This window comes from Sceloporus occidentalis, unplaced genomic scaffold, assembly GCF_023333645.1.
Source record: "Sceloporus occidentalis isolate IW3139 unplaced genomic scaffold, rSceOcc1.0.p SCAF_3, whole genome shotgun sequence".
Lineage (NCBI taxonomy): Eukaryota > Metazoa > Chordata > Lepidosauria > Squamata > Phrynosomatidae > Sceloporus > Sceloporus occidentalis.
Window position 1 is genome coordinate 4546674 of NW_028316983.1, and position 24168 is coordinate 4570841.

At 43.1% G+C, this 24168-nt stretch overlaps 2 protein-coding genes across 9 annotated transcripts in view; both read right to left on the reverse strand.

Moving 5' to 3' along the window:
• SNPH (syntaphilin) overlaps positions 1 to 8678 on the reverse strand; it is a 63599-nt gene extending 54921 nt beyond the window's left edge. For 3 of the 4 annotated variants that reach the window (XM_089513505.1, XM_089513504.1, XM_089513502.1), the window contains exons 1-2: positions 8590 to 8678; positions 1473 to 1619 (exon numbers count right to left, since the gene is read on the reverse strand). The gene's annotated coding sequence lies outside the window, so the exon portion shown is untranslated. Of the gene's footprint in view, positions 1 to 1472; positions 1620 to 1858; positions 1906 to 8589 lie in introns of those variants that run through there. The other variant, XM_089513503.1, reaches the window with a different exon arrangement.
• Positions 8679 to 12057: 3379 nt separating this feature from the next.
• RAD21L1 (RAD21 cohesin complex component like 1) overlaps positions 12058 to 24168 on the reverse strand; it is a 39488-nt gene continuing 27377 nt past the window's right edge. For all 5 annotated transcript variants that reach the window (XM_089513506.1, XM_089513507.1, XM_089513510.1 and 2 more), the window contains 5 exons: positions 22081 to 22168; positions 20267 to 20382; positions 19719 to 19814; positions 14477 to 14554; positions 12058 to 13898 (listed from right to left, as the gene is read on the reverse strand). In XM_089513506.1, the coding sequence (XP_089369632.1) occupies positions 13710 to 13898; positions 14477 to 14554; positions 19719 to 19814; positions 20267 to 20382; positions 22081 to 22168 (567 nt within the window). In that variant the 3' untranslated portion in view covers positions 12058 to 13709. The remainder of the gene's footprint in view (positions 13899 to 14476; positions 14555 to 19718; positions 19815 to 20266; positions 20383 to 22080; positions 22169 to 24168) is intronic.

The window sequence follows — 24168 nt, forward strand, 5'->3', positions numbered from 1 at the left end:
TCAGTGAAAACTGAAAAGATGGATTGGTACAGATGGAAAAAGTGATGAGGGAACTTTATCTTGACCAACTGCTGCATACCTTGGCACCGTACGCCAATTTTGTTCTGAAATGGAAAAAACAAACTCCCAATGGTTGCATTAGGTCATCCTGAGATCTATCAGAACCACCAGCCTTGTCTTGTGGCCTGCTAGGGCTCCCTGCAGTCCAAAACCTGGGCCCCCTTTGGACTGGCTGTAGGGTGGCTAGTGGCTCCTGGGTTGCATCTCGCTTGACAGATCCTAGCTTATGCAAGGCCAAGCGTTTTACATCATGCCACTTTCCCTTGGTGCCTTTGCAACTGCAGTCCTGAAACACCAGTTTGTTTTAGGATTAATTCCTCAGCAGGAATGTGGGAAGGGAATCCTTCCAGCTCTTATGATTCTATGAATACTGTGCTATAGATAAGCACATCTGTGATATTAATGACTTGGGGCTCTTGTTTCTTCAGGGAGGTCCAGCTGGAGCTGGTGACTCAGGCAACAGAACTCTGCTGTTTACAGAAGGCAAATTGCCACCTTGCATGGGAGAAAGGATGCTATACTCCATTCAGACAAGGAACTAGGGGGCTGGGGAGATGGAACTACATTCCCAAACAGCAAACTAAAAACAAAAACAAAGCCCTAGATGATCAACCATCAGAAATAATTCTCATACTCCATTCCAGCAAAATAGATCTGATGATGATAGGGGAACAGAGGGATTTTTAACCTAGTGAAATGCCCTTGCCTCAGTTGAGGCCCATGCTGGAATGGCGAATCTCTTTTGAGCAAGATAGAGCATTCTGAGGATCAGAGAAAAATGTTCTACCAGACAATATTATGCCATCCTTGTTTCACCAGAAAAAAAAAAAGAAAAAAAAGAAGAAGGAGTGTGATTTCTTTATGGGGGAAATCTTCCAATGACCTTGATAGAGAGGGACAGGGAGGCAGGAGCCAAAAAAGGCAGTCCACACCCTCCATGGCCTGCCTAATTCCTGTGTTTCATCCTCCCTTTCGGAAGATGGCAATGAACTCCACCATGTGATCGGCAGAAAAAGGATTTCCCCGGTGCAGGGAGAGAAGCCGGTTGGCCTCTCTGAGAAGATGCATTTGGGCAGCCGGGTGTGTCTGATCCCAAAGGGGGACTCAAAGGAAGAGGAAGAATGAAGCAATGGATGCACAGAGGTACCGAGAAGCAGCATCCTCCCAACCCTTGCACAAAATCTCCTTGGCAGATTTGTTTGTCTTTCATGGCTCACCTTTAAGTTTTCAGCCCAAAGGGGGGTGGGAAGGGAGGTGGAGGGCACATGAGTCACACTTAATCCTTTTTATGCATGCTCTCAATTCACAGATGTAGCTGACCACCCTTTCCAACATTTGCAGAAGATGACAGCTCTGCATCCCTCCAGGGATGGAGGCAGAATCCCCCCCCCCCCGCCCTCTTCTGTACTCACCTGAGACAGCTCAGCAAGTGAGGCGGGGGTTCCAGGGATGCCTCCTGGAAGCTGGGCTTGTCCTCTTGGAGATTCCTTGGGGGGAAAGGCGAAGGTGCAGCCCCACTGCGGTACTTCCAGCCAGCTTCTCTGATCAGCGACCTGTCACTGGCCAAGGAAGACAGAGAGGAAGAAAAATACAAAAATAAGGGAACAGAGAAGAGCCCCAAATATTCCAGCTGGGAGTAGGATGAGAAGGATGCTTGCTTTGGATCTGGGCTCCTAACCCTTCAGAGCCTGCCTGAGCCCTTGGACAGACAGACCTACACCCTTTGATGGGGGAAGGGAAGAGAGGAGGAGAGCCAAATGCACAGCATCCCTGCCTGCATCTGGCTGCACAGCCTCACCTGCTCTGCTTGCTTCTTCCATCTTGCTCAGGCCAATGATGCTCCCCTGCAGCCTGCAAGGCTTGCTGGAGAGGAGGCTGGGCTGAGCTCTTCTCTCCGGCTGGGGCCGAAGGAAGGAAGGATGGAGAGGAGGACCAAGCTGCCCAGGCAGCTGCGTACTTTGCGGTCCTCTCTGCGCTGCCTTCTTAAAGAGACAGAGCGAAGGATGCTGCTCAGGCAAAGCCCTGGGAAACTGGTACCCTGCTGGCTGGGAGTCACCTTTGCAGACGGGTCCTGCTTTGCTCAGGGCTGGGAAATCAGGGCATCTTTTATGCATTTTATTTCTTTCTTTCAAGGATGTATATGCAAAGATATACAACTGAGCACAAAAGTTACCCTCATACAAGCCATTTCATTCCCTATTGTCATGTATGGATGCGAGAGCTGGACAGTTAAGAAAGAAGATGTGAGATGTGGGGCTGGAGAAGAGTGCTGAGGATCCTGTGGACAGCCAAAAGGACAAAGAAATGGGCCCTAGGGCAGATCAAGCTGGAAACCTCCCCAGAGGTCAAGATGACCAAACTAAGACTGTCATACTTTGGACACATCATGAGAAGACACAAATCTTTGGAAAAGACAATAATGCTGGTGTCTTCAGTGTGTTTTGGACCTTTGTCAGCTTTGGCCCAGCTTTCTAATCTATTCAGGTCATTTAGAATTTTGATCCTGTCCTTTGGAGTATTAGCTACTCCTCCTAATTTGGTGTCATTTGCAAATTTGATGCATGCCCTCAATTCCTTCATCCAAGTTATTGATAAAGATGTTGAATAGCCCTGGGCCCAGGACAGAACCCCGTGGCGCCTCACTGGTTACGTCTCTCCAATATGAAGAGAAGCCATTGCTGAGCACCCTTTGGGTTCAGCATTTGGGGATCAAAGTGGGAGTGATTTCTGCATCTCTTCATCTTCTTACTAGGCAGCTTCACAGGTGCAGGGTGACCAGATGTCATAACTGCAAAGGAGAACAAGGCACCAGGACCTTACCAAATAAAAAAGCTAAAAGCACTAATATAAAGATAAATGCATGCTACTTAGTCATGCTCAGGAGGAATCTTGCAATTCATCTGGGACAGAAGGCTGAAATGTAGGACATGTTCTGGAAAAGGAAGACCTCTGGTCACCATCCACTGGTGTCATTTCTGCAGGTCAAGACGTTTCCCTGAAAGGCACAAGAGCAGAGCTGCTAAAAAATCTTGGCAACCCTGTTCTGGGACCCATTTGTTGTTCGTAACTGCTCTGGAGTCAGTCTGACTCGTGGTGGATCAAATGTGGATGAGACATCTCCAAGACCCCCGTCCTTCACTGCTCTGCTCAGGCCCTGCAAATTCATAGCCGTGACCTCCTTAACACAGTCTATCCATCTAGAATGTGATCTGCCTTTCTTTCTGTTATCTTCTACCTTTCCTAGCATTATTGTCTTTTCCAGTGAGCTGTGCCTTCTCATGATGTGTCCAAAGTACAACAACCTCAACTTTATCATCTTGACTTCTCAGGAGATTTCAGGCTTGGTCTGTTCCATTTGTTTGTCCTTTTAGCTGTTCATGTTATCCTCAGCATTCTTCTCCAGTGCTACATTTCAACTGAGTTGATTTTCTTTCTCTCATCTATCTCCACTGTCCAGCTCTTGCACCTGTACATGGTAATGGGGAATATAATGGCTTGGACGATTCTGACTTTAGTGCTCTGCTGTATTTCTTTAGGGGTTTTTTTCATGGCTTCCCTTCCCATTCCCAGTCTTCTTCTGGTGCTCTAGTGGGCCCATTCCCATTACACAATTATAGTGCTAGGATTCCACTTTATCTGGCACAGCTCCATCCTATGCAATTCTGGGATATATAGTTTGGGGAGAGGTGTTTAGAATTCCTACTCATACCTCACCCAACTACAAATCTCAGGATTTGAGAGGATACAGCCATAGTAGTTACACTGGAATCATAGTGTTATAGTTGTGGACTGTGAAAAGGCCCTGGATATGTATCACAATGAAGCAACTGTGGTTGGATACAGCTACCAGGAAGTGACTCTGGTATTACTTTACCTTGTTCAACATGCAGCCTGTGACACTTGTACATATCTGTCTAATTTCATCCAGGCTAGAATATTTGTTCCTACACTTCTTGTTTTCTCTGAATCTGTGAGCAACAGCTGTCACAGTTTGAGACTATGGAACAGCCCAATCCTATGCACATTTATTTAGACATAATTTCTGTGTGGTGTAGTGGTTTGAGTGTTGGACTAGGACTCCTGGAGACCAGGGTTTGCATCTGTGTTCAGCCAGAGGAATCCACTGAGTCACCTTGGACAAGTCATAGTATCTGAGCCTCAGAGGAAGGCAAAGGCAAACCTCTGAACAACTCTTGCCAAGAAAACCCTAGGAGAGATTTGCTATGAGGCACATAACCGCTTCTGTTGAGCTCAATGGTACTGATTCCAAGAGAAGTGTGCCTTGGGTTTCATCCAAAGGCATAAGCTTGGGTTGTTGCATTTCGGTGGGTTTTTTTTTAAAGAAATGATTAGACTAAGAGGATGACTCATAGTCCCTTGCTGCACTCTTGTCTCCTGTCTCTGTCTTGCACGCAGAACTGCTTCTGCACAGGGATATATGCAGAATACAGGACATGGAGTGGATCCTGCTATAAAGATACAGGAGTTATTAGAACTGGGGACAGAAGGAGGATTTTTAGCTACCTATTAATTCCAATCAGCATTCTGAAATTTCAGCTCTTGGAAAAGCTAGAAAAGCCAATGTGATTCTAGCCATATTTATTATGTTTACTTCTATTCCACCTTCCTCCCAGTACAGGGACACAAGGCTTCATCAATAGGAGTATAGTGTATAGACAGAGGGAAGTAATAGCACCACTCTATTCTGCTTTGCTCAGACCTAACCTTGAATACTGTCGGTACCACAATTCAAGAAGGATATTGACAAGCTGGATCATGTGCAGAGGAGGGCGACCAAAATGGTGAAAGTCTGGAAATCATGCCAAATGAGGAACGACTTAGGGAGCTAAGTATGTTATCATAGAATTATAGAATTGGAAGAGACCACAAGGGCCATCCAGTCCATGCAGGAACTCTCAATCAAAGTATCCCTGATAGATGGCCATCCAGCCTCTGCTTAAAAACCTCCAAAGAAGGAGACTCCACTCCACTCCAAGGAAGGAGTGTGTTCCACTGTTGAACAGCCCTGACTGTCAGGAATGTTTAGCCTGGGGAAGAGAAGGTTAAGAGGGGACATGATAGTCCTGTATAAATATTTGAAAGGATGTCATGTTGAGAATAGAGGAAGCTTGTTTTCTGTTAGACAGTGGAGTACACTGCCCCAGAGTGTGGTGGTGTCTCCTTCTTTGGAGTTTTTTAAACAGAGAGTGAATGGCCATCTGTTGTGGGTCCTTTGATAGTGTCTTTCTGCAGCGCAGGGGTTTGTATTGGGTGGCCCTTGGGGTCTCTTCCAATGTTATGATTCCAAGATATAGCCATGTTAGTCTGTGGAATCAGTATTTAGAGACTAACTGAAAGAAAGAAGTTGGCAGCATGAGCTTTTGTAGACTTAATTCTACTTCCTCCAAACGCATCTGAGAAAGTAGTCTTAGGTCTACTTTCTGCCAACTTCTTCCTCTAAGAGGTGAAGATTGAGGGATCTATTAACATACAGATTGGGCCTGCTTTTCCTTTTCATAGAATCATAGAGTGGGACATTTAATTATAGTAACCCTGAGGTCAGAGATGAAGCACACTTAGAGACTGCAGTGCCTTCCCCCAAAGCACAGCTATTGTTAAAATCCATTTAGTATCCTTTTTCATTTTCATACTCAGGTCCAGCTTTTGTTCTGATCTGAAAAGAACCATAATATTAACAAAATTTTATTTAGTGCTAAGAATGGACTGTTTTACAACAGCAACAAAGAAGCAAAGTTCTGGATTGTCCAATGTGTCGCATGTGAAATTGCCATATAAATGATCAATATTAATAATATATTAGTTAATTAGCTGAGCTTCAGATTAACTTTCTCTCTTATTCTCTCAGTCCTCTGCAGGGTTCCATTATTTCTTTTCTTCTTCTTTTTTTGTGTGAACAGGGTTCCATTATTTCTAATCTAATGGTATTTTTCCTTATCTTCCCCTCTTAATTTTCTCTGTTAAATGGCTTTAATATAGATTTTAATATCATAGAATCATAGAGTTGGAAGAGACCACAAGGGCCATCCAGTCCAACCCCATTCTGCCATGCAGGAAATCTCAATCAAAGCATCCCCAATGACAGATGGCCATCCAGCCTCTGTTTAAAGGCCTGTAAGGAAGGAGACTCCACTGCACTCCAAGGAAGGAGTGTGTTCCAGTGTCAAACAGCCCTTACTGTCAGGAAGTTCTTCCTAATGTTGAGGTGGAATCTCTTTTCCTGTAGCTTGCATCCATTGCTCCAGGTCCTAGTCTCTGGAGCAGCAGAAAACAAGCTTGCTCCCTCCTCAATATGACATGCTTTCAAATATTTAAATAGGGCTATCATATTACCTCTTAACCTTCTCTTCTCCAGGCTAAACATCCCCAGCTCCCTAAGTCGTTCCTCATAGGGCAAGGTTTCCAGACCTTTCACCATTTTAGTCACCCTCCTTTGGACACGCTCCAGTTTCTCAATGTCCTTTTTTAATTGTGGTGCCCAGAACTGGACACAATATTCTAGGTGGGGCCTGACCAAAGCAGAATAGAGTGGCACTATTACTTCCCTGGATCTAGACACTATACTTCTATTGATGCAGCCTAAAATCGCATTGGCCTTGTTAGCTGCCACATCACACTGTTGACTCATGTTCAACTTGTGATCTACTTGGACTCCTAGATCCCTTTCACACGTAGTTTCATTCAGCCAGGTGTCCTCCATCCTATATCTGTGCTTTTCATTTTTCCGCCCTAAGTGCAATACCTTACATTTCTCCGTGTTGAATTTCATTTTGTTAGCTATGGCCCAGTTTTCTAGTCTGTTCAGGTCATTTTGAATCTTGATCCTGTCCTCTGGGGTATTAGCTATTCCCCCTAATTTGGTGTCATCTGCAAATTTGATAAGTATGCCCCCAATTTTTTCCTCCAAGTCATTGATAAAGATGTTGAACAGTACTGGGCCAAGGACAGAGCCCTGTGGGACCCCACTGGTCACTTCTCTCCAGGATGAAAAGGAGCCATTGTTGAGCACCCTTTGCGTTCGGTCGGTCAACCAGTTACAAATCCATGTAACAGTTGCCTTGTCTAGCCCACATTTTACAAGCTTGTTTGCAAGAATATCATGGGGAACTTTGTCAAAGGCCTTACTGAAATCAAGATATACTACATCCACAGCATTCCCTTCATCTAACAAGTTGGTAATTTTATCAAAAAAAGAGATAAGGTTTGTCTGGCATGACTTCTTTCTCTGAAACCCGTGTTGACTTTTTGTGATTATGGCATTGCTTTCTAGATGTTCACAGACTCTTTGTTTAATGATCTGCTCCAGAATCTTTCCTGTGATTGATGTCAGACTAACTGGATGATAATTGTTGGGATCCTCTTTTTCCCCCTTTTTGAAGATGGGGACGACGTTTGCCCTCCGCCAGTCTGCTGGGATCTGTTATTAGCTATTGAAAATAGTATGTAAATAAAACAGATTGTAATGCAAAATGTATGGGCAGGTTAACTACTCTTTATTTTGGTATGTTCTAATGAAAGGTGACAGGAAAACAATGAAGTCTATTATAAGGACATCAGAGTATTATGGCTATCTTCTTGTTCCCCCAGTGACTCAACACACTTTAATTTACTAGATAGCAGAAAAGCAAGGGCCATTTAGGCATGCAGCTGCTGCCCCAGGAATGAAAAGATGGGGAATCCAAAATATAAAGCAAAGCTCACTATCTACAAAAAGTATTGGCCAGGCAATTATAGTTGATAACAGATATCATCCACAAATTCCTCTGATTGAGGCAGCATCTGCACTGCAGAAATAATCTAGTTTGACACCACTTTAACTGCATGGCTCAATACTATGAAATTCTGGGAACTGTAATTTTGTGAAACAATTAGCCTTCCTTCTTAGGGAACTTTGGTGCCACAACAAACTGCAATTCCCAGAATTCGACAGCATTGAGCCACGGGAGTTAAAGTGGTGTCAAACTGGATTACTTCTACACTGTGGGTGCAGCCTGAAACAGAATTTCTTTTGTACTTTGTACTAATGTAAAACAAGACGGAGGAGAGCCAGTGTGGAGTAGCGGTTTGAGTGCTGGACTATGACACTGGAGGCCAGGGCTAAAGTAACACTCTCAGGCTGCAACTACACTACAGAAATAATCCAATTTGACACTGCTTTGATGCTATGGAATTCTGGGAACTGTAGTTTGTTGTGGCATCAGAGCTCTCTGACAAGAAGGCTAAATGTCTCACAAAACTACATTTCCCAGAATTCCATAGCATTGAACTATGGCAGTTAAAGTGGCGTCAAATTGGATTATTTCTTCAGTGTGGATACAGATTCAGCCGCAGAGGAAGGCAAAAGCAATCCCCTTCTGAACAAATCTTGTCAGGAAAATCCTGAAGGCCGTTCCACGGGAAATCCCAGGAGAATACATTTCAATGAAGCTAAAATGCTAGCAAAGTTACCAAATTTACTCAACCCACTACCAATTTGAAAGAGTTTTCAAGCATAAAAAACAGAAATCTTACCTTTTCCAAGCTTAGAGAAACCCCTCCATTCTAGATGATAAGACTCCAGTTGTTCACCCCTCACCTAAACATGCAAAAGAAAACACTTCCAACTGTTGAAACAATGGATTTGAAAAGACCAAAAACAAAGAGTACTATAAATAAGCTTTATCTACATTTGTTTAAAAGGGTAACAAACAATGTATATAACAAAAGCATATAAAACAAATATATACAAAGGATACAAAATAAACCATATTAATAATGGCAAACACAATACCAAAACAGCAAATAATACAATAGAAAAGAAGGCTAAGAAGAGAGGAACAGCGCAACTCACAACTTACTTGCTAATTAGTTTACTTGCTGTTCACCGCTATGATCTTTGGAATAGCGGTATATAAATAAAACAAATTATTATTATTATTATTATTATTATTAAAGCTAGCCTTATGAAGGCTCAAAAGTTGCTTAGAGCTATACATACACAGCTGAAGATCATCTGTATTCTCAGTAGCACACGATTAACCCCATAATGGTCATGCACCCTATAATGACTCCAGTTGTAGATCTTGTTTTTATTCCAACACCAACCACACCAAAACTCTAGGATTCCACTTTCTTTCTCCTCCTTCAAAGCAGGCAAGGAAAACCCATCCCTCCAATGACAGGAAGATTCCAGTTTCTTCTTCACCCCCACATGCTTCCCCTTCTTAAGCAAGCAAAGGAAACCCTTTTCTTCCAGCAAGACCAAGACAGCAGTTACTTTCTCCTCCTACACAATGTGGGCAAGACATTCATTCATTCACTCACTTCTGGAGAATCTTTGGAGCTTATCACACGCACATTTAACCTAACTGCATTCTAATGCAATGCAGCCAGGACATGGGATGCAGCCGGGAATTATTGAACATAATTCTCTCTCAATTCTACCGGCTGAATGCAGCCCGGCTGCATCCTGGGTCCCAGGAGCACTTTGGGCGCCACTTTTCAAAGCCAGGGGAGCTTTCCGATTTTGAAAAGTGGCCTTTGAAGCACACCTGGGACCTGGATGCAGCCGGGTTTCACTCGGCTGGTAGAGCTGGGAGAATTATGTGCAATAATTCCCGCATCCTGGCTGCATCCTGTTAGGGTGCAGTTGGGTTAAATGTGCGTGAGATAAGCTCCTTTGTAAACCTGAAATGTTACAAGTTGGGGCAACACACATTGAGACTCATCTCACCCTCCAGAATCTAGAGAATGATCACTTCATTCATCCATCTCCCACAGCTCTTTGTAGCATGGCGTTTATTGTGAGAACTCAGCAGAATCTGTAGGAAAGGATCATTCAATAGGGAACCCTGCAAAAGAGGGCAACATAATAGTGTTGTAAGCATGGGCCATCCCCTACAATTTATTTTCAGTGCTTTCTTCCAGTCCATCTAACAGTGTTACAGCTTCTCTATTATTCTAGCTGTCGCTGAGTTCAAGGGCACTCTCCTTCTCATTGCCAGCTTGCCTCCTGCTGGTTTCCCATCTCCTGTTTCTCACTGATGCTCATTTTTCTCCCCGTGTCCCAATGTGTCACAGGGTGAGATTTCTCTGTCTGTATCTCACACTGTGCTGCCTTCCTTTGCATGTTCCAGATCTTCTTGAGTATTCTTTCATCTTCATTACTAACCTGGTGATGGGTGTTTGTGTGCATTCAAATATACAATCATTAATGAAGAAAGTAAGCATTACAATGCAAAATGTCAGATTCAGATTCCAGGCTGTATCCCAACCCTGTTGGTTACTGAAATAATTTCGTACTGAAAGCTTGGACTTTCCTAGCTTTTGGGGTAGTTGACTGGTGGATTCCCATGTGTCACACATATGTACACATATCTCTTGTCCACTGCGCATGTAACTTTCCACAATCAGCCATACATTTCTGTAGCACTAATCTCCAAACAGAATGCCATATGCAATCCAAGTATTATGAACATTAGACAGACATAAAGACATGGATAGCTTGATTTTTTAAAAATAAATACACTACAATAATTTTCCTATAATTTCAATTACTTGAGCAGGGTCCTTTCCTCTGGAGCGACAGAAAGAAAACCCTCTGTAGGGTTCCAGATTATGTGAAATGTAATGGGCAGATCAATTACTCTTTATTTTGGTATGTTCTAATGAAAGATGACAGGAAAACAATGAAATCTGTTACAAGGAGAGCAAATGTGTCTGAATTCCTCTACTGCATATTATGGCTATTTGCTCCTCACCTCAATGACTCAAACCACATGTGGGCAACCAAACACCTATTCCTTACTCCCCAGCCATCGCTTGGGCAGGAGGGAATCAACTGATGTTTTCCTCCTGCTATTATAAACAGGAAAACAACAATAATTATAATCATCATCATCATAATAATCATCAGGATTTTGGGAGATGTGAGGTTGGTGTGTAGTGGTTTGAGTGTTGGACTTTTGACACTGGGAGACCAGGGTTCGCATCCCCAGTCAGCCATGAAAACCTACTGGATGACTTTGGGCAAGACACACACACTCTCACACACTGTGAAAATAATCCAGGGTGAATCTGGGTTAAATCTCTGTTGTTTACATGCATCCCAAATGCAGCCAATTAAGTTTTTTTGGGGGGAGGGGGCTGCCAAAAAACCACTTAATCTGGGATAATTGATATCAGGTTTCCCCCCTCAAAGTTTTTTTAAAAGATCCACATCATTGGTAGTGTGAATAACCAATGTGAATAGACCCGGGATAAAAAGCTGCATACCAAAAAAGGGGTTCACATCATCAACTCCATCTTAATTTGAATGCTTGTACATGTGAGCAATTGAGCTCACAGAAATGTGCATGGAGGTGTGAGTGAGATGATTGTCACATCGTCATGCTTAAATAAAAACAAATGACACTTCAATTTCAGAGAAAGGCAATGGCAAACTCCCTATGAACAAGTTCTGCCTAGCAAACCCCGTGCTAGATTCACCTTAGAGTCAGGAATGTCCTGAAGGCACAACAACAACAACAACAAGGTTGAATTCCTCTGCATCTTCACCAAGACTGCTGTTTTTCTGCTGCAAACAGTAATGGAGAGAGAACTGGTAGAGTGGGGGCAGTTAATACTTTTCTCCCCAACAGTCAGACCTCAAAGGAGGGAGGCATTAACTTCCCCCCTTATGGTTTATGCAGGACCCCTGGGTATTAGTGTGAATGTGCACATATAAGAGAGAATGAATGGATATGCAAACAGGTGTAAGTGTGTATGGATATCCTTCCTCCATCTACTGTTCTCGCCACTCAAAAGCCCCCCACACTTATACAACCCCAAGGATTCCATAGGGACCAATGTGGCCCCAGTCCCCCAAACACAGTCCACCCATGATTTAAATATTCATCTGTCCAAGTTATGTGCGAAAAGCAGAGTTAAGAATAAAACACAATTCTAAAGACTTTTCAGATGTAAAAAAATGCATTTATTTAATGAAATAAATATGTCAGAATATCTTAGAAAAAAGAATGAAGTAAAAACAAATAGAACATTACATTTAACTTTGCATTTTAAATAGAACACATAATTTAACAAGTTATAAAACTATATGTTAAAAAGAATTTTAAACTGGATACTGTATTCCCCCATTTCTCCAGAAAACAAAAAACAGAGACTCCTTTTAGCTTTACTTGTATGCCATTTGTATTTCCCCAGCCCATTCTCATCTCTGGCCACAAATATGTTTTCCTATTTTTTCCAGTGCTTCTAAAATATACACACCCTGCCAGAGCAAAGACGACAGAAGAGAGAAAATGAAATGAGTGTTCAACCATAATCAATAATGGCTCTGTCATACACCATTCAGCTTGCTGAAAAACATAATCTGTCTCCACAGCCTTGGCGTGTGCTGGATAGTAGTTTGTCTTCCAATTTTTCAAGTTCTCCAATACACAATAAATGGTGGGGCAAGGAAACAATAACGCTCCCCCTTGACAGAAACTTATGCCATCAGTACAAAGCTGTTACAGAGACTGTGTACACATGGAGCCAATATCAACCAGGGTTTGGAGTGGAGCTGAAGAGAACAGGGTACACTGCAGAAAAAAGCATCTAATCTCTGCAATAAGCACCATCCAGACTTAAAACTCTTAAGGAATATATGGCTCCAGAAGACTATAACTTTACAAGATCCACAGGTGTTTGCTAGCAGGTACTGATATCTGCCTTTTCAAAGGAAACCATGTTAGCTAACCATATAAACAATGCAAAGACCAGAAAAATAGCCAAACTGGTTTCTTTCTATCTTCTCTGAAAAGCAGCATAAAACAGGGGACCGATTCCAAAGATTATAGCTTCACATTTCTTAAAAATCAGCATTTCTCCTAACTGGCAATTTGAATTTTTATTTCTAAAACAATGGCAGATTATAGACCGCCCATTTGGGGCGGTCTGGACCTGCCCCTTTCCGCGGAGTATCGGGGCCTCAGAGTGCAGAGTGGCAGCCGCTGAGGCCCCGATCCGCTGCTTTTCAGGCTGCGGGGAAGCAGCAAAACGCCGCTTCCCCGCAGCCTGAAAAGGGGTGTCCCTGGGGCATCAAGCCCCAAGGACACCCCGCGGCGGCAGGGAGAAGGAGAAAGGGGCCGCTTGGCCCCTTTCTCTTTTAGTCCGCTGGGCACAGCCGTCTGAAGGCTGCGCCCAGTGGACTAAACCAGGAAGGAGCTCCGAAACGGAGCTCCTTCCTGCTCCGTGTTCAGGGCGCACTAAGCGCCCTGGCGCGGAGCAAGGACGTCACGTCCGCGCCACCCCGTCTAGAGGCGGCGCGGCCGTGACGTCCTCACGGCGGCGGCCGTATGGAAGGGCCGCCGCCGTTTAGTGCGTGACGAGCACGCACTAGGGTTAGGGCGGTGCGGAAGCACCGCCCTTTTGTAACCCTAGTGCGTGCTTGTCACGCACTAAAGTGCCGGTCTGTAACCGGCCAATGTTTATGCTATCAAAATATTTGCGAACTATTTGGTCCTTTTCTTAAGGAATTACATCTGCAGAACTATTAGCAGTGTGATTAAAAGAAGCAGACAAATGACGTCACTCTAGAGTATTTTCAAAACACAGAGTTCAGCTATCATTTGGAGCAGCCAACAATTAAAGGAAGATTATTCTAGCCTTTAGAAAATATGGAACTTTGGGCCCTTTGTTACTATAATGTCAGCATAGGGAGCAGCCTGAGCCACATCAACGGCTCGTTGTTTCTTTAGTACAAGCAAACTGCAGAATGTGATTGCAACTTCCTTATTGTTCTGGTTCTTGCAGAGATCTAGAAGACTGAAAGACTTTGCTCCTGTCTGGTTGATATGCTGCACATAAGAACAAGAGAACATGAAGTGAAATTAGCTTTATATGGGAAGATGATAGTAAGCAGTTACTCGACAGAGGCTGGACTATTTGGCAGTGTTTTTGGACCAATACTTACAGGGTGGGATAGGGATAGGGTAAAAGGACCACAAGACTGTAAGAAAGATCTGTTGGATCTAGTCCTGCATTCTGTTCTAACTGCAGTCGGCTCTGGAGAGCCCACAAGTAGGGCTTGAGGCCAATACAATAGCTTAATGCAGACAAAACAGAGGTCCTCCTTGTCAGTTGGAAGGCAGATCAGGGAATAGGGATCCAGTTTGTGTTAGATGGGGTTACACTCCCCCTGAAGACGCAGGTTCGCAGTTTAGGGGTACTCCTGGACTCAGATTTGAACCTGGAGGCCCAGGCCTCTGCAGTGACCAGGAATGCTTTTGCACATTTAAAACTTGTGTGCCAATTGCACCCATTCCTTGAGATGCTGGATCTGGCCTTGGTGGTACATGCCTTGGTTGCATCCCATTTGGACTACTGTAATATGCTCTACCAGGGTCTGCCTTTGAAGAGTGTAAGGAGATCTTACCCGGAAAGTATTTAAAAGCAATAGAGTTCTCTTATGTCTTCTTTTTTCTTCACTTTCTATATTACTCCCTTGAAATTCCTAGATAAAAGATTAACATGTCAAATTATTCTTTATATGTGCCCAACTAGAGGTTAAATGGAGAATAATCTTAGCCTCTAGAAGTATGACATGACTCAGAGGCAGTCCAGAAAGTTCCTGCCCATTTGTTCCTATTCATCAGGGTTTCAAGATTTCATTATGGGCCAGTCCTTCATATAATTCATTAACTGCATATACAAAATTAGTGACTAAATTAACAGCACCTTAATATGGTTGCTTAAGAGTGTCAGCAGAACTCAGCACATAAAGTTACAGTTATATCATAGTCACTGTTATTAAAAGAAACCCTATATCTTATTTTCCTTTATTTTTTTAATTCAGTATCTTTTTAAAAAATCATTTTCAATGTTTAAACTCAATTAGTGACAAAAAGACCTAAATAAAATCAAAACATTAATCAATGATCAATAGTAAACATCAAATTATAATTTGTATTTTTCCTATGCCTGTTTCAGATTGTAGGACTGTTGGGGTGAGGACCTATTATAACTGTAATTTATAAAGTGCTATATTTATAGACTACTATATATAAATAAACACAATAATAGTAAATATGTTTTGGTCCATTTCCACTCATCTAATGCCTTCAAGCCATTAGATCTGGATCTGATGAAAACAAGAGATATTGCTGGTTGGATGATGCTATCCTTTGAAGACTAATCTCTTCCAACAGGCCTATCCAGATTATTTTTTAAATTGTAAATTTTAAATGATGAATTTAAACGTAGATTCTTTTGATGCATATGTGCCTTTCTTGTTCTTTTAAACCGATGTATGTTTTAGCTGATGTATATTTGTTGGTCTGTTGTTCCCTGCCTCGATCCATGGGGAGAGGTGGCTAATAATAAAAAACAATAGCCTCTTCCTGAGAGCCTCTTCCACAGTGTTGCCAACAAGCCTCGAAGATATTCCCCGGAATGTTTTACCAAAATCCCAAATCCCCAAAATCCCCCAAAATTTATTATTATTATTCTTCAGTCAAAATCTCGGGAAATAAATTAATTAAATTCCCTGGATTCCTGGGAATTCCCTGGAAATTGGCAACACTGCTCTTCCACCCCATCAGGCAACTTGTCTTGTATTTACATACAGTACTTTTTTTGTCGGATGAGCAGACTTTTTAGTATGGGGAGGAAGGGCAGCAGCCCCTGCTCCAGTGCCACAGTCCAGATTTTGCTCCTCAAAATGTTATGGGATTTGTTGTACATCTTGTTCTTTTAAAAAAATCCAAATGACATTTCTGTTGTTCTGGACAATTTTTGCCAATTCTTGGTACCAACTACAACATGCTATTGCCATTCTTGAGTGTGTCTCTTTTAACTCCAAGACCGATCTTTTCTTGCTTTTTAATTTTTTTAAAAAAGAGTTATAATACACATCTGTGATATGGTACTTTTGAGCTATAGCACTATAACTCTATGATAAAAAAAAAAAATCCATAGAGGAGAAAATCTCTCCTTCAAACCATAGGTAGTTGTTTTTGTTGTTGTGTGCCTTGAAGTCATATCCAATTTACAGCGACCCTATGGCAAGCCTATCAAGGGACTTCCTTGGCAACATTTGTTCAAAGGGGGTTTGTCACTGACTTCCTTTCAGAGTGTAACTTATTTTACCCAAGGTCACCCTGTAGGTTTCTGCAGCTGAGTAATGAATGAATGAATGAATGAATCTTTATTTGTATACCGCTATTCCAATGATCACAGCGGTTTACAATCAGTTAAAATATGATACAACAAATCCAATAAAAGAAATCCCCCCACATTAAGCAATAATATACAACAATAAAAATATCCATCATTCAATCACCTTTTAAAACCATTAAAACTAATAACAGCAATAACCCCAAAGACATCCATTACATTACAATTACAACAGCATAAAGGAGAAGAGTGGAATTAAGGGACATGGGGGAAAGCAAGGCGGAAAAAATGAGTCTTTAGGTTTTTTCTAAAAGACTCTAGGGAGGGGGCTGAGCGGAGCTCAACAGGGAGAGAGTTCCAAGCCTGCGGGGCCGAAGCAGAAAAAGCCCTATGTGCAGACATCACATATCTCGTGTCAGGAACTCTCAAAAGCTGTTTCCCACCCGACCGGAGAGTGCGGGGCGGATTGTATGGGGAGAGGCGGTCCTCCAAGTACCCTGGGCCCAAGCCATTTAGGGCTTTATAGGTTATAACCAACACCTTGTATTGCGCCCGGAAGCCAATTGGCAGCCAGTGTAGGTCCTCTCCAGTACCGGTGTTATATGACTGGCTCTGGAGGTACCCGTAACCAGTCTAGCCGCCATGTTCTGAACCAATTGAAGCTTCCGAGTTTGGTACAAGGGTTGCCCCATGTAGAGCGCATTACAGAAATCGAGTCGAGAGGTTACCAGTGCATGTACCACTGTTTCAAGTTCCCCCCGGCCCAGGTAGGGTCACAGCTGGTGTATCAGCCGAAGCTGATAACAGGTGCCTCTGACTGTCGCATCCACCTGAGAAGTTAGGTGGAGCGACGAGTCCAGAAGCACCCCCAGACTACGAACAGTGTCCTTTACAGGGAGCGTGACCCCGTTCAGGACAGGTGAAAAAATTTCCATCCCTGGACCAGGGGAGCCTATCACCAGTACTTCCGTTTTCTCTGGATTCAGGCTGAGTCTGTTTTCCCTCATCCAGCCCATTACTGACTCCAAGCAGGCGTTGAGCGGAGAGATGCCATCCCTAGTCACTGCATCAGTCGGAGACACAGAGAAGACTATTTGGGTGTCATCAGCGTACTGATAACACCGTGCCCCGTGTCTCCGGATGATCTCTCCCAGCGGCTTCATGTAAATGTTAAATAGCATAGGGGACAGAATCGCTCCCTGAGGGACCCCAGATGTAAGGGCCCTCTTATCGGAGCGACAGTCCCCCAGCTCCACCATCTGGAATCTACCCGAGAGGTAGGAACGGAACCACTGCAGAGCAGTGCCCCCGATACCCAACTCCCCCAGGCGCTCCAGAAGGATACCATGGTCGATGGTATCGAAGGCCGCAGAGATGTCCAAGAGCACTAACAGGGACACGCTACCCCTGTCCATGCCCAGACGGAGATCATCGACTAAGGCGACCATGGCAGTTTCAACCCCATAGCCCGCCCGGAAGCCGGTTTGAAATGGGTCCAGATAATCCGTATCCTCCAAGACCCTCTGCAGCTGGGAGGCAACCGCCCTCTCGATCACCTTCCCTAAGAATGGCAGCAGTGACACAGGCCGATAATTATTTCGAATTAGGGGGTCAAGGGAGGGCTTCTTTAATAAAGGTTTTACAATGGCCGTCTTTAAATTAGATGGAAAACGGCCCTCCCTGAATGATGAATTGACAATACGACGCAACATTTCTGTTGACGCCGTTCCCCCTTGGACTGCCAGCCATGAAGGACAGGGATCGAGAGAGCAGGTCGTCTTCCTAACGCTGCCGAGGATCCTGTCCACATCCTCGGTACTAACAGACTCAAACTGATCCAGTATAACTGAGTCCACGGAAGCTCTGGACGCCTCTACTCTCGATTCTGAACCAATAACAGCGTCAAGATCAGCCCTTAGCCGAGAGATTTTATCCGCGAAGAAGTTGTTAAACTCGTCGCAGCAGGCTTTAGATGGCTCCAATAGTGGGTTCAGGGGGGGAGCCAGTTGGGTAAGCTCTCTCACCACCCTGAACAGCTCTGCTGGACGCGACTCCGCGGATGTCCGGGAATGCTGCCAGCAGACACTTGACAGTAGCCGATAACAGAGCCTTAGCACAGTGGAAGTGAAAGTAAAGCAGACCTTGCAAGGAATCAGTCTGAGAGCAGTCCGAGAAAACAAGCCGAGTTCAGAATTCCAGAAGTCCAAAGGTTCCGAGAGTCAAGCCGAAGTCAGGATACCGAGAAACAACGTTGGTCAAACAGTCCAAGGTCAAACAGCCAAGAGATAACGAAGTCCGGTCCAAGGTCAAGGTAACAAAGAATCCAGATACTAGGAGCTAGTGCTAGCAGCAATCACGCCGAGAGATCATGCAATAAACTCTAGCAACCAGCATTAGTCTCTCTCCCACTTAAGTAAGGGAAACTCTCCCTCGTGCCACCTGAGGCTGGTTGGCTAATTGCCTCTCGGCAATCCTCTGTGATCTGTGTCTGCAAGAACTCTCGGCTCTTCTCTCTTTGAAAGAAGGCACCTGCAGGCAAGCTTCGTCTCCAGACTCACCACTAGGCTGTGGTACCGAAGGAAGCCTCTCTTTGGCACTAGGACCTGGTTGAACCTCCTCCTCTGGGGCTGGAGGATCACAGCTGGGACCTGGCAGGGCAGGAACAGCACCTGGCGTTGCCTCAATCAGCCCTTGCTCTGGAGGAGGCTCATCCTCCTCCTCATCCTCCGAGAGCTGATCTTGGCTGGCCATGACAGCGGACGCAATTCGTGCAGCATAGAACGAATACTTAGCTGCACCAATTGCCACTCCGTAGGCCTTCAAAAGAGACTCTAGGAGTGTCTTGTCGGATAAGTGCTGGTGTTTTCGCCATTTACGCTCTAGTTGTTGCGCAGTCCGCTTCCTTGCCCTGAGATCTTCCGTATACCAGGGCTTTTTGTTGGAAGCGGGCCGAAAAGGACACTTGGGAGCGATACTGTATATAGCCCTGGAGAGATCAATATCCCAGGTGTTGGTCAGGGCATCAACAGAATCGCCGTCAGTTCCAACCAGGTAGCCCTCTAGGGCTTCCTGGAACCTTTTGGGTTCCATCAGCCTTCGAGGGTGGACTATTCTAATAGGTCCGCCACCCCCGGGGGGGATCTGGGTTGTCACCTTGATACTAGCCTCGACCAGAAAATGATCCGTCCATGACAGGGCAGAGATATTCGTTACCTCTGCCCACGGAGACTCCATGTCCGTACAGAAAACAACATCTAGTGTATTACCAGCAGAATGCGTGGGCCCTGAGACCAGTTGGGACAGGCCCATGGCAGTCATGGTAGTCATGAACTCCCGAGCCGCACCAGTTAGAGCATGACTAGCCTCGAAGGGGATGTTGAGGTCCCCTAGGACAAGAAGCCCAATACACAAACCACTATGTCACACTGGCTCTCTTTGAACCATAGGACCACTTTGGAAACAATGTCTAATGAATGATGTTTGGAATAAATAATCAGACATACACTTTCCACCGCAGCTTGCTCAGTCTCAGATTCTCGTTTTACAGAGGAGTCAGCGCAAAAACCGTCAGACAAACCAGAAACAATTTCAACAGCTTCCTAGTATATGAAACAGAGAAAAGGAATAGGTGTATTAGCAAAGAAAATTTAATTCTCAGTTCTGTTAGTGCTGCCCATATGTTCCTTACTCAGCAGCAGATGCATAATTAAGGTTAGACAGCACTTCTCTGTTTAATTGTATGACCTCAAAGCTTTTTCGACTAGCTCATTGGTTAAATGGGAGATGGAGAAGCTTAAAAATGGGATCTATTAGATTTGATTGTAAGAAGAGGATAGTAGGTATAGTTTAGTAACCCATTATAAAAATAATTTCAGCAAAACCATCATTATTAAAAAATACTCTTTCAAAGTAACTTTTTCTTATAATGCCATTTTATCTTTTATCTGGAAACAGAATTAAATATCACAAGGATCAATTCTGATGTTCTAGTATAGTCTTGATGGAAACACTCCTTAGCACAGCAATACTAACTTGTACTAAAAATACTTACTGTAGTTTCAAATTTTATATCATTATTATTTCTTTCATCTCTGTCATTTTGCAAAATCGTTAGACCTTTTGGATGAACTATGTCCTGCGAATTACTTGAATCTTCTGCTATTGGCTCTGTATTGACAATTAAATGAAATCACAAAATAAAATTACTATTGACCTCTTATCCAGTCTGGGAAATGGTCTTTATTAAAGTGTACCAGTCAATCAATTGCCATATCAATGAGATACAGGGACCATTCACACAGCTTTTCCACAACTGACTTTTCCCGAGGGTTTTACTGTTTATTATTAAACACACACATACCCTTTGAACCAAGATGTATCTAGACTGAGGGCCACATACCATGGTCAAGCCTAATTTGTATTTTCAATAACTAATAAATACATGTATGTTGGGAGCATTTATTATTGCTTTGCTGCAAAAATGACACCATTTTGGAGAAAATTGTTTTGCTAAAAAGAGAAAGAAAAAGAAAACATTATCAAGCATGTGATTATTTTGGTAAAAAAGGGGAAAGCATGAGAAAGAACAAGGTGACAATTCAACAAAAGACTATAGTTTTTTGTGGGTTTTTCGGGCTATGTGGCCATGTTCTAGAGTTTCTTCTAGAACATGGCTACATAGCCCAAAAAACCTGCAAAAAACTATAGATGCCGGCCATGAAAGCCATCGATTTCACAACAAAAGACTGTTAGAATGTAATCCAGCAGCTCACTCATCTTTACATCCTTTCTGGAATTCCTTGAAATATTTCTTTCCAATGATTTCCAGTTACTTTAAAATAATTTGTTTAGGCAAAAAGACTCCATTCCTATGAGACATTTTTGGATGTATTCTATCATAGCATTTCGCTGAACATGAGTCGTATTTTTGAACTCCTTGAGCAAGAAGTGAGTGTGAAACTGTATCAATGACTAAGGACTGTGAGTTGTCTACTTTTGCCAATCAACCCCCTTGCACAACAGAAAAAGCTCCAGTGAAGACTGTTATCATACTGTTGAAAAGGAAAGGAAGACGTTAACATCTCACTTGACCAAGCAGCAGCCCTACCATTTTTGAAGCAGGGAGCAATAAGGCTACCTATAATTTTAGTTGCACAAATTAATGGTACAAATTCACTTTGAAAACAAAATATATTGCTGTGCTCAAGAACATTTTGAAGTATGAGCAGACCAGGAAGTCACTGCTATTATTGAGGTGGGGGAAAGGGTTTACCTCATGATGAAAGTGGGTGAATAATAGCCATTAACTTTAGTAGAGCCAAAAGCCCTGTTTCAAAGGATGGCACTGTTGGTGTAAGAAGATAAGTGTATTTTGTATCCACCCAGATTTTGATCGTTGGCCCAACTCTATTTTCTTAATTATAGCAGTTTTATCCCACAGTTATTATTTTCCTTCAAGTTGATTCCAACTTATGGTGACCCTAAGGCAAACCTATCCTGGGGTCTTCTTGGCAAGATTTATTCACAGGGGAGTTGCCTTTGCCTTCCTCTGAAGCTGAGGGAATGTGACTTGCCAAAGGGTACTCAATGGATTTCCATGGCCAAGCAGGTATTTGAACCCTGGTCTCCAGAGTTGTAGTCCAATGTTCAAACCACTACATCTAGTAATGCTGGACTGTGTAATAATATAATGATGTGCCCTGCAAATTTAAGAATCTTCTTCTGCAGGGATACCCTTGCCTTGCTGAATGTGTAGCACTGGAAAAACTGACGTAAAAGTAGCATCACATTCCCCTCACTCCTTGAAAGAGAAAAAAGGGACTTGTTTTCTTGACAATTTTAATGTGCAAAATTCTAGATTCTCACCTTTGGCATATTGTTCTTTGCTTCTTTCATCTACTTCAACCTCTTGCTGCAACTTTTTTCTTCTATTCCTGATAGTTCTTTTAAACAGCTGTAAGAATACAGACATATCTCTTTCTATACAATTCTGGAATACAAGTTTCATGCTACTTATTAAGCAAAAGCTTCAGAAGAGAAAAAACAGAACACAGGTCACATATTAGATGATAGATAGATAATGTGTGTGTATTTATACAGTATGACAATAATCTTGCTTAATTTTTTTGTTCCTATGTTGCTGTAGAATGATACTGTAGATACTGAGAAATGTCCGGTTTATAACTAAATATATTGTCTTGTTCTCAGACCATTTCAACTTAGAGCCCCAAACTATTTATTTTTTGGACAAATCTATGTAAACTGTAATACATATAACAGACCTATTACAAGACTACAATTTTTTTTTTGCAAGGCTAGGCAATCCAGACACCCCAGTCTTTATCAGAGAACACATTTAATGTCAGAAATTTATCAACTGAAAAATGATGTATTCATGAATTTGCTACTGGTGCCACTAGAGTATAAACAATGACAACTTTGGGGAAAATGATATTAATGTCAGCATTATCAGAGAGTGTTAAGTAGCTACACTAACAGGGATCATACGACTCCCCTACTGCACCAGCTCCACTGACCATAAGTCTGTTTCCAGCCACAGTTCAAAGTCTTGGTTTACAATGATCTATAAAACCCTATACAGCTAGGGCCCAGGCTATCTGGCAGGCTGCTTATCCCCATATTAACATACTCTCCAACATTGCAGGAATAAAAATGTGCCAAGCACCCTCAGAATGTGGTTAAGATGATAAATATTATTGATGAGGAAGAACAGACAAGTTAGGCGAAGCTACAGCAGTCTGCTTTTGCCTGAACCTTCTGGGAAGTGAAAAATTCTTTCCCCTCCTCTCTTCTCCCCTGTGCTGGGTTATTTGAGTGCTGATTTATTTTTGCACTTTGAACTGAAGTAAGCTAGTAATAAAGGGGGAAAGTAGTAGTAGTAGGAGAGAGAAACGGGGAATTGTAAAAAGCAGCTGAAAAAGTGGGACAGCAAAGGATTAATCAGAACTGTCTCTGCCAAGCTGAGACAGACAGAAGGCTGTATGAATCTGCCTGGGCCTTGAGATCCTCATGAGAGGCCCTTCTTTCAGTTCCACCACCTTCACAGGTACTGTTTATGGAGACAGAATATAGGGCCTTCTCAGGCTGCATCTGAACTGAAGAAATAATCCAGTTTGACACTGGTGCAAAGCTCTGGTGCCACAACAAACTATAGTTCCTATAGCAGATCACAAGTTGAACATGAGTCAACAATATGGACATTATCGCACAGGGAAAAATCAGTGGTTTAAAAAGGCATTTTCCTGGGACATTCGTGCGATTGTGGCAAAGATTTTCCACACATCGTGCTTGAAGAGGACTTATCCCAGGAAGAACCACGAATGTTCCAGCAACTAATCATTCATTGGATTTCCCCGTGAATGATTTGTTGCTGGAACATTCCTGGTTTTTCCTGGGAAAAGTTGTCTCTAATTGCAGCGTCATGGGAAAATCTTTGCTGCGACTGCACCAATGTCCCGGGACAATGTCTTTTTAATACCGGCTTTTCCCCAGTGTGATAAAGTCCACAGATGCAGCAGCTAAAAAGGCCAATGCAACTCTAGGCTGCATCAACAGGAGTATAGTGTCTAGATCAAGGGAACTAATCATACCACTCTACTCTGCTTTGGTGAGGCCTCACCTGGAATAATACTGTGTCTAGTTTTGGGCACCAAAATTCAAAAAGATATTGAGAAGCTAGAGAGTATCCAGAGGAGGGCGACCAAAATGGCGAAGGGTCTGGAAACCTACAGGTCCAATGAGGAGTGACTTATGGAGCTGGGGATGTTTAGCCTGGAGAAGAAAAGGTTAAAAGGTGATATGAGAGCCCTGTTTAAGTATTTGAAGGGATGACATGCTGAGGAGGGAGCAAGCTTGTTTTCTGCTGCTCCAAAGAATGGGACACGAAACAATGGATGCAAGCTACAGGGAAAGAGATCCCACCTCAACATTAGG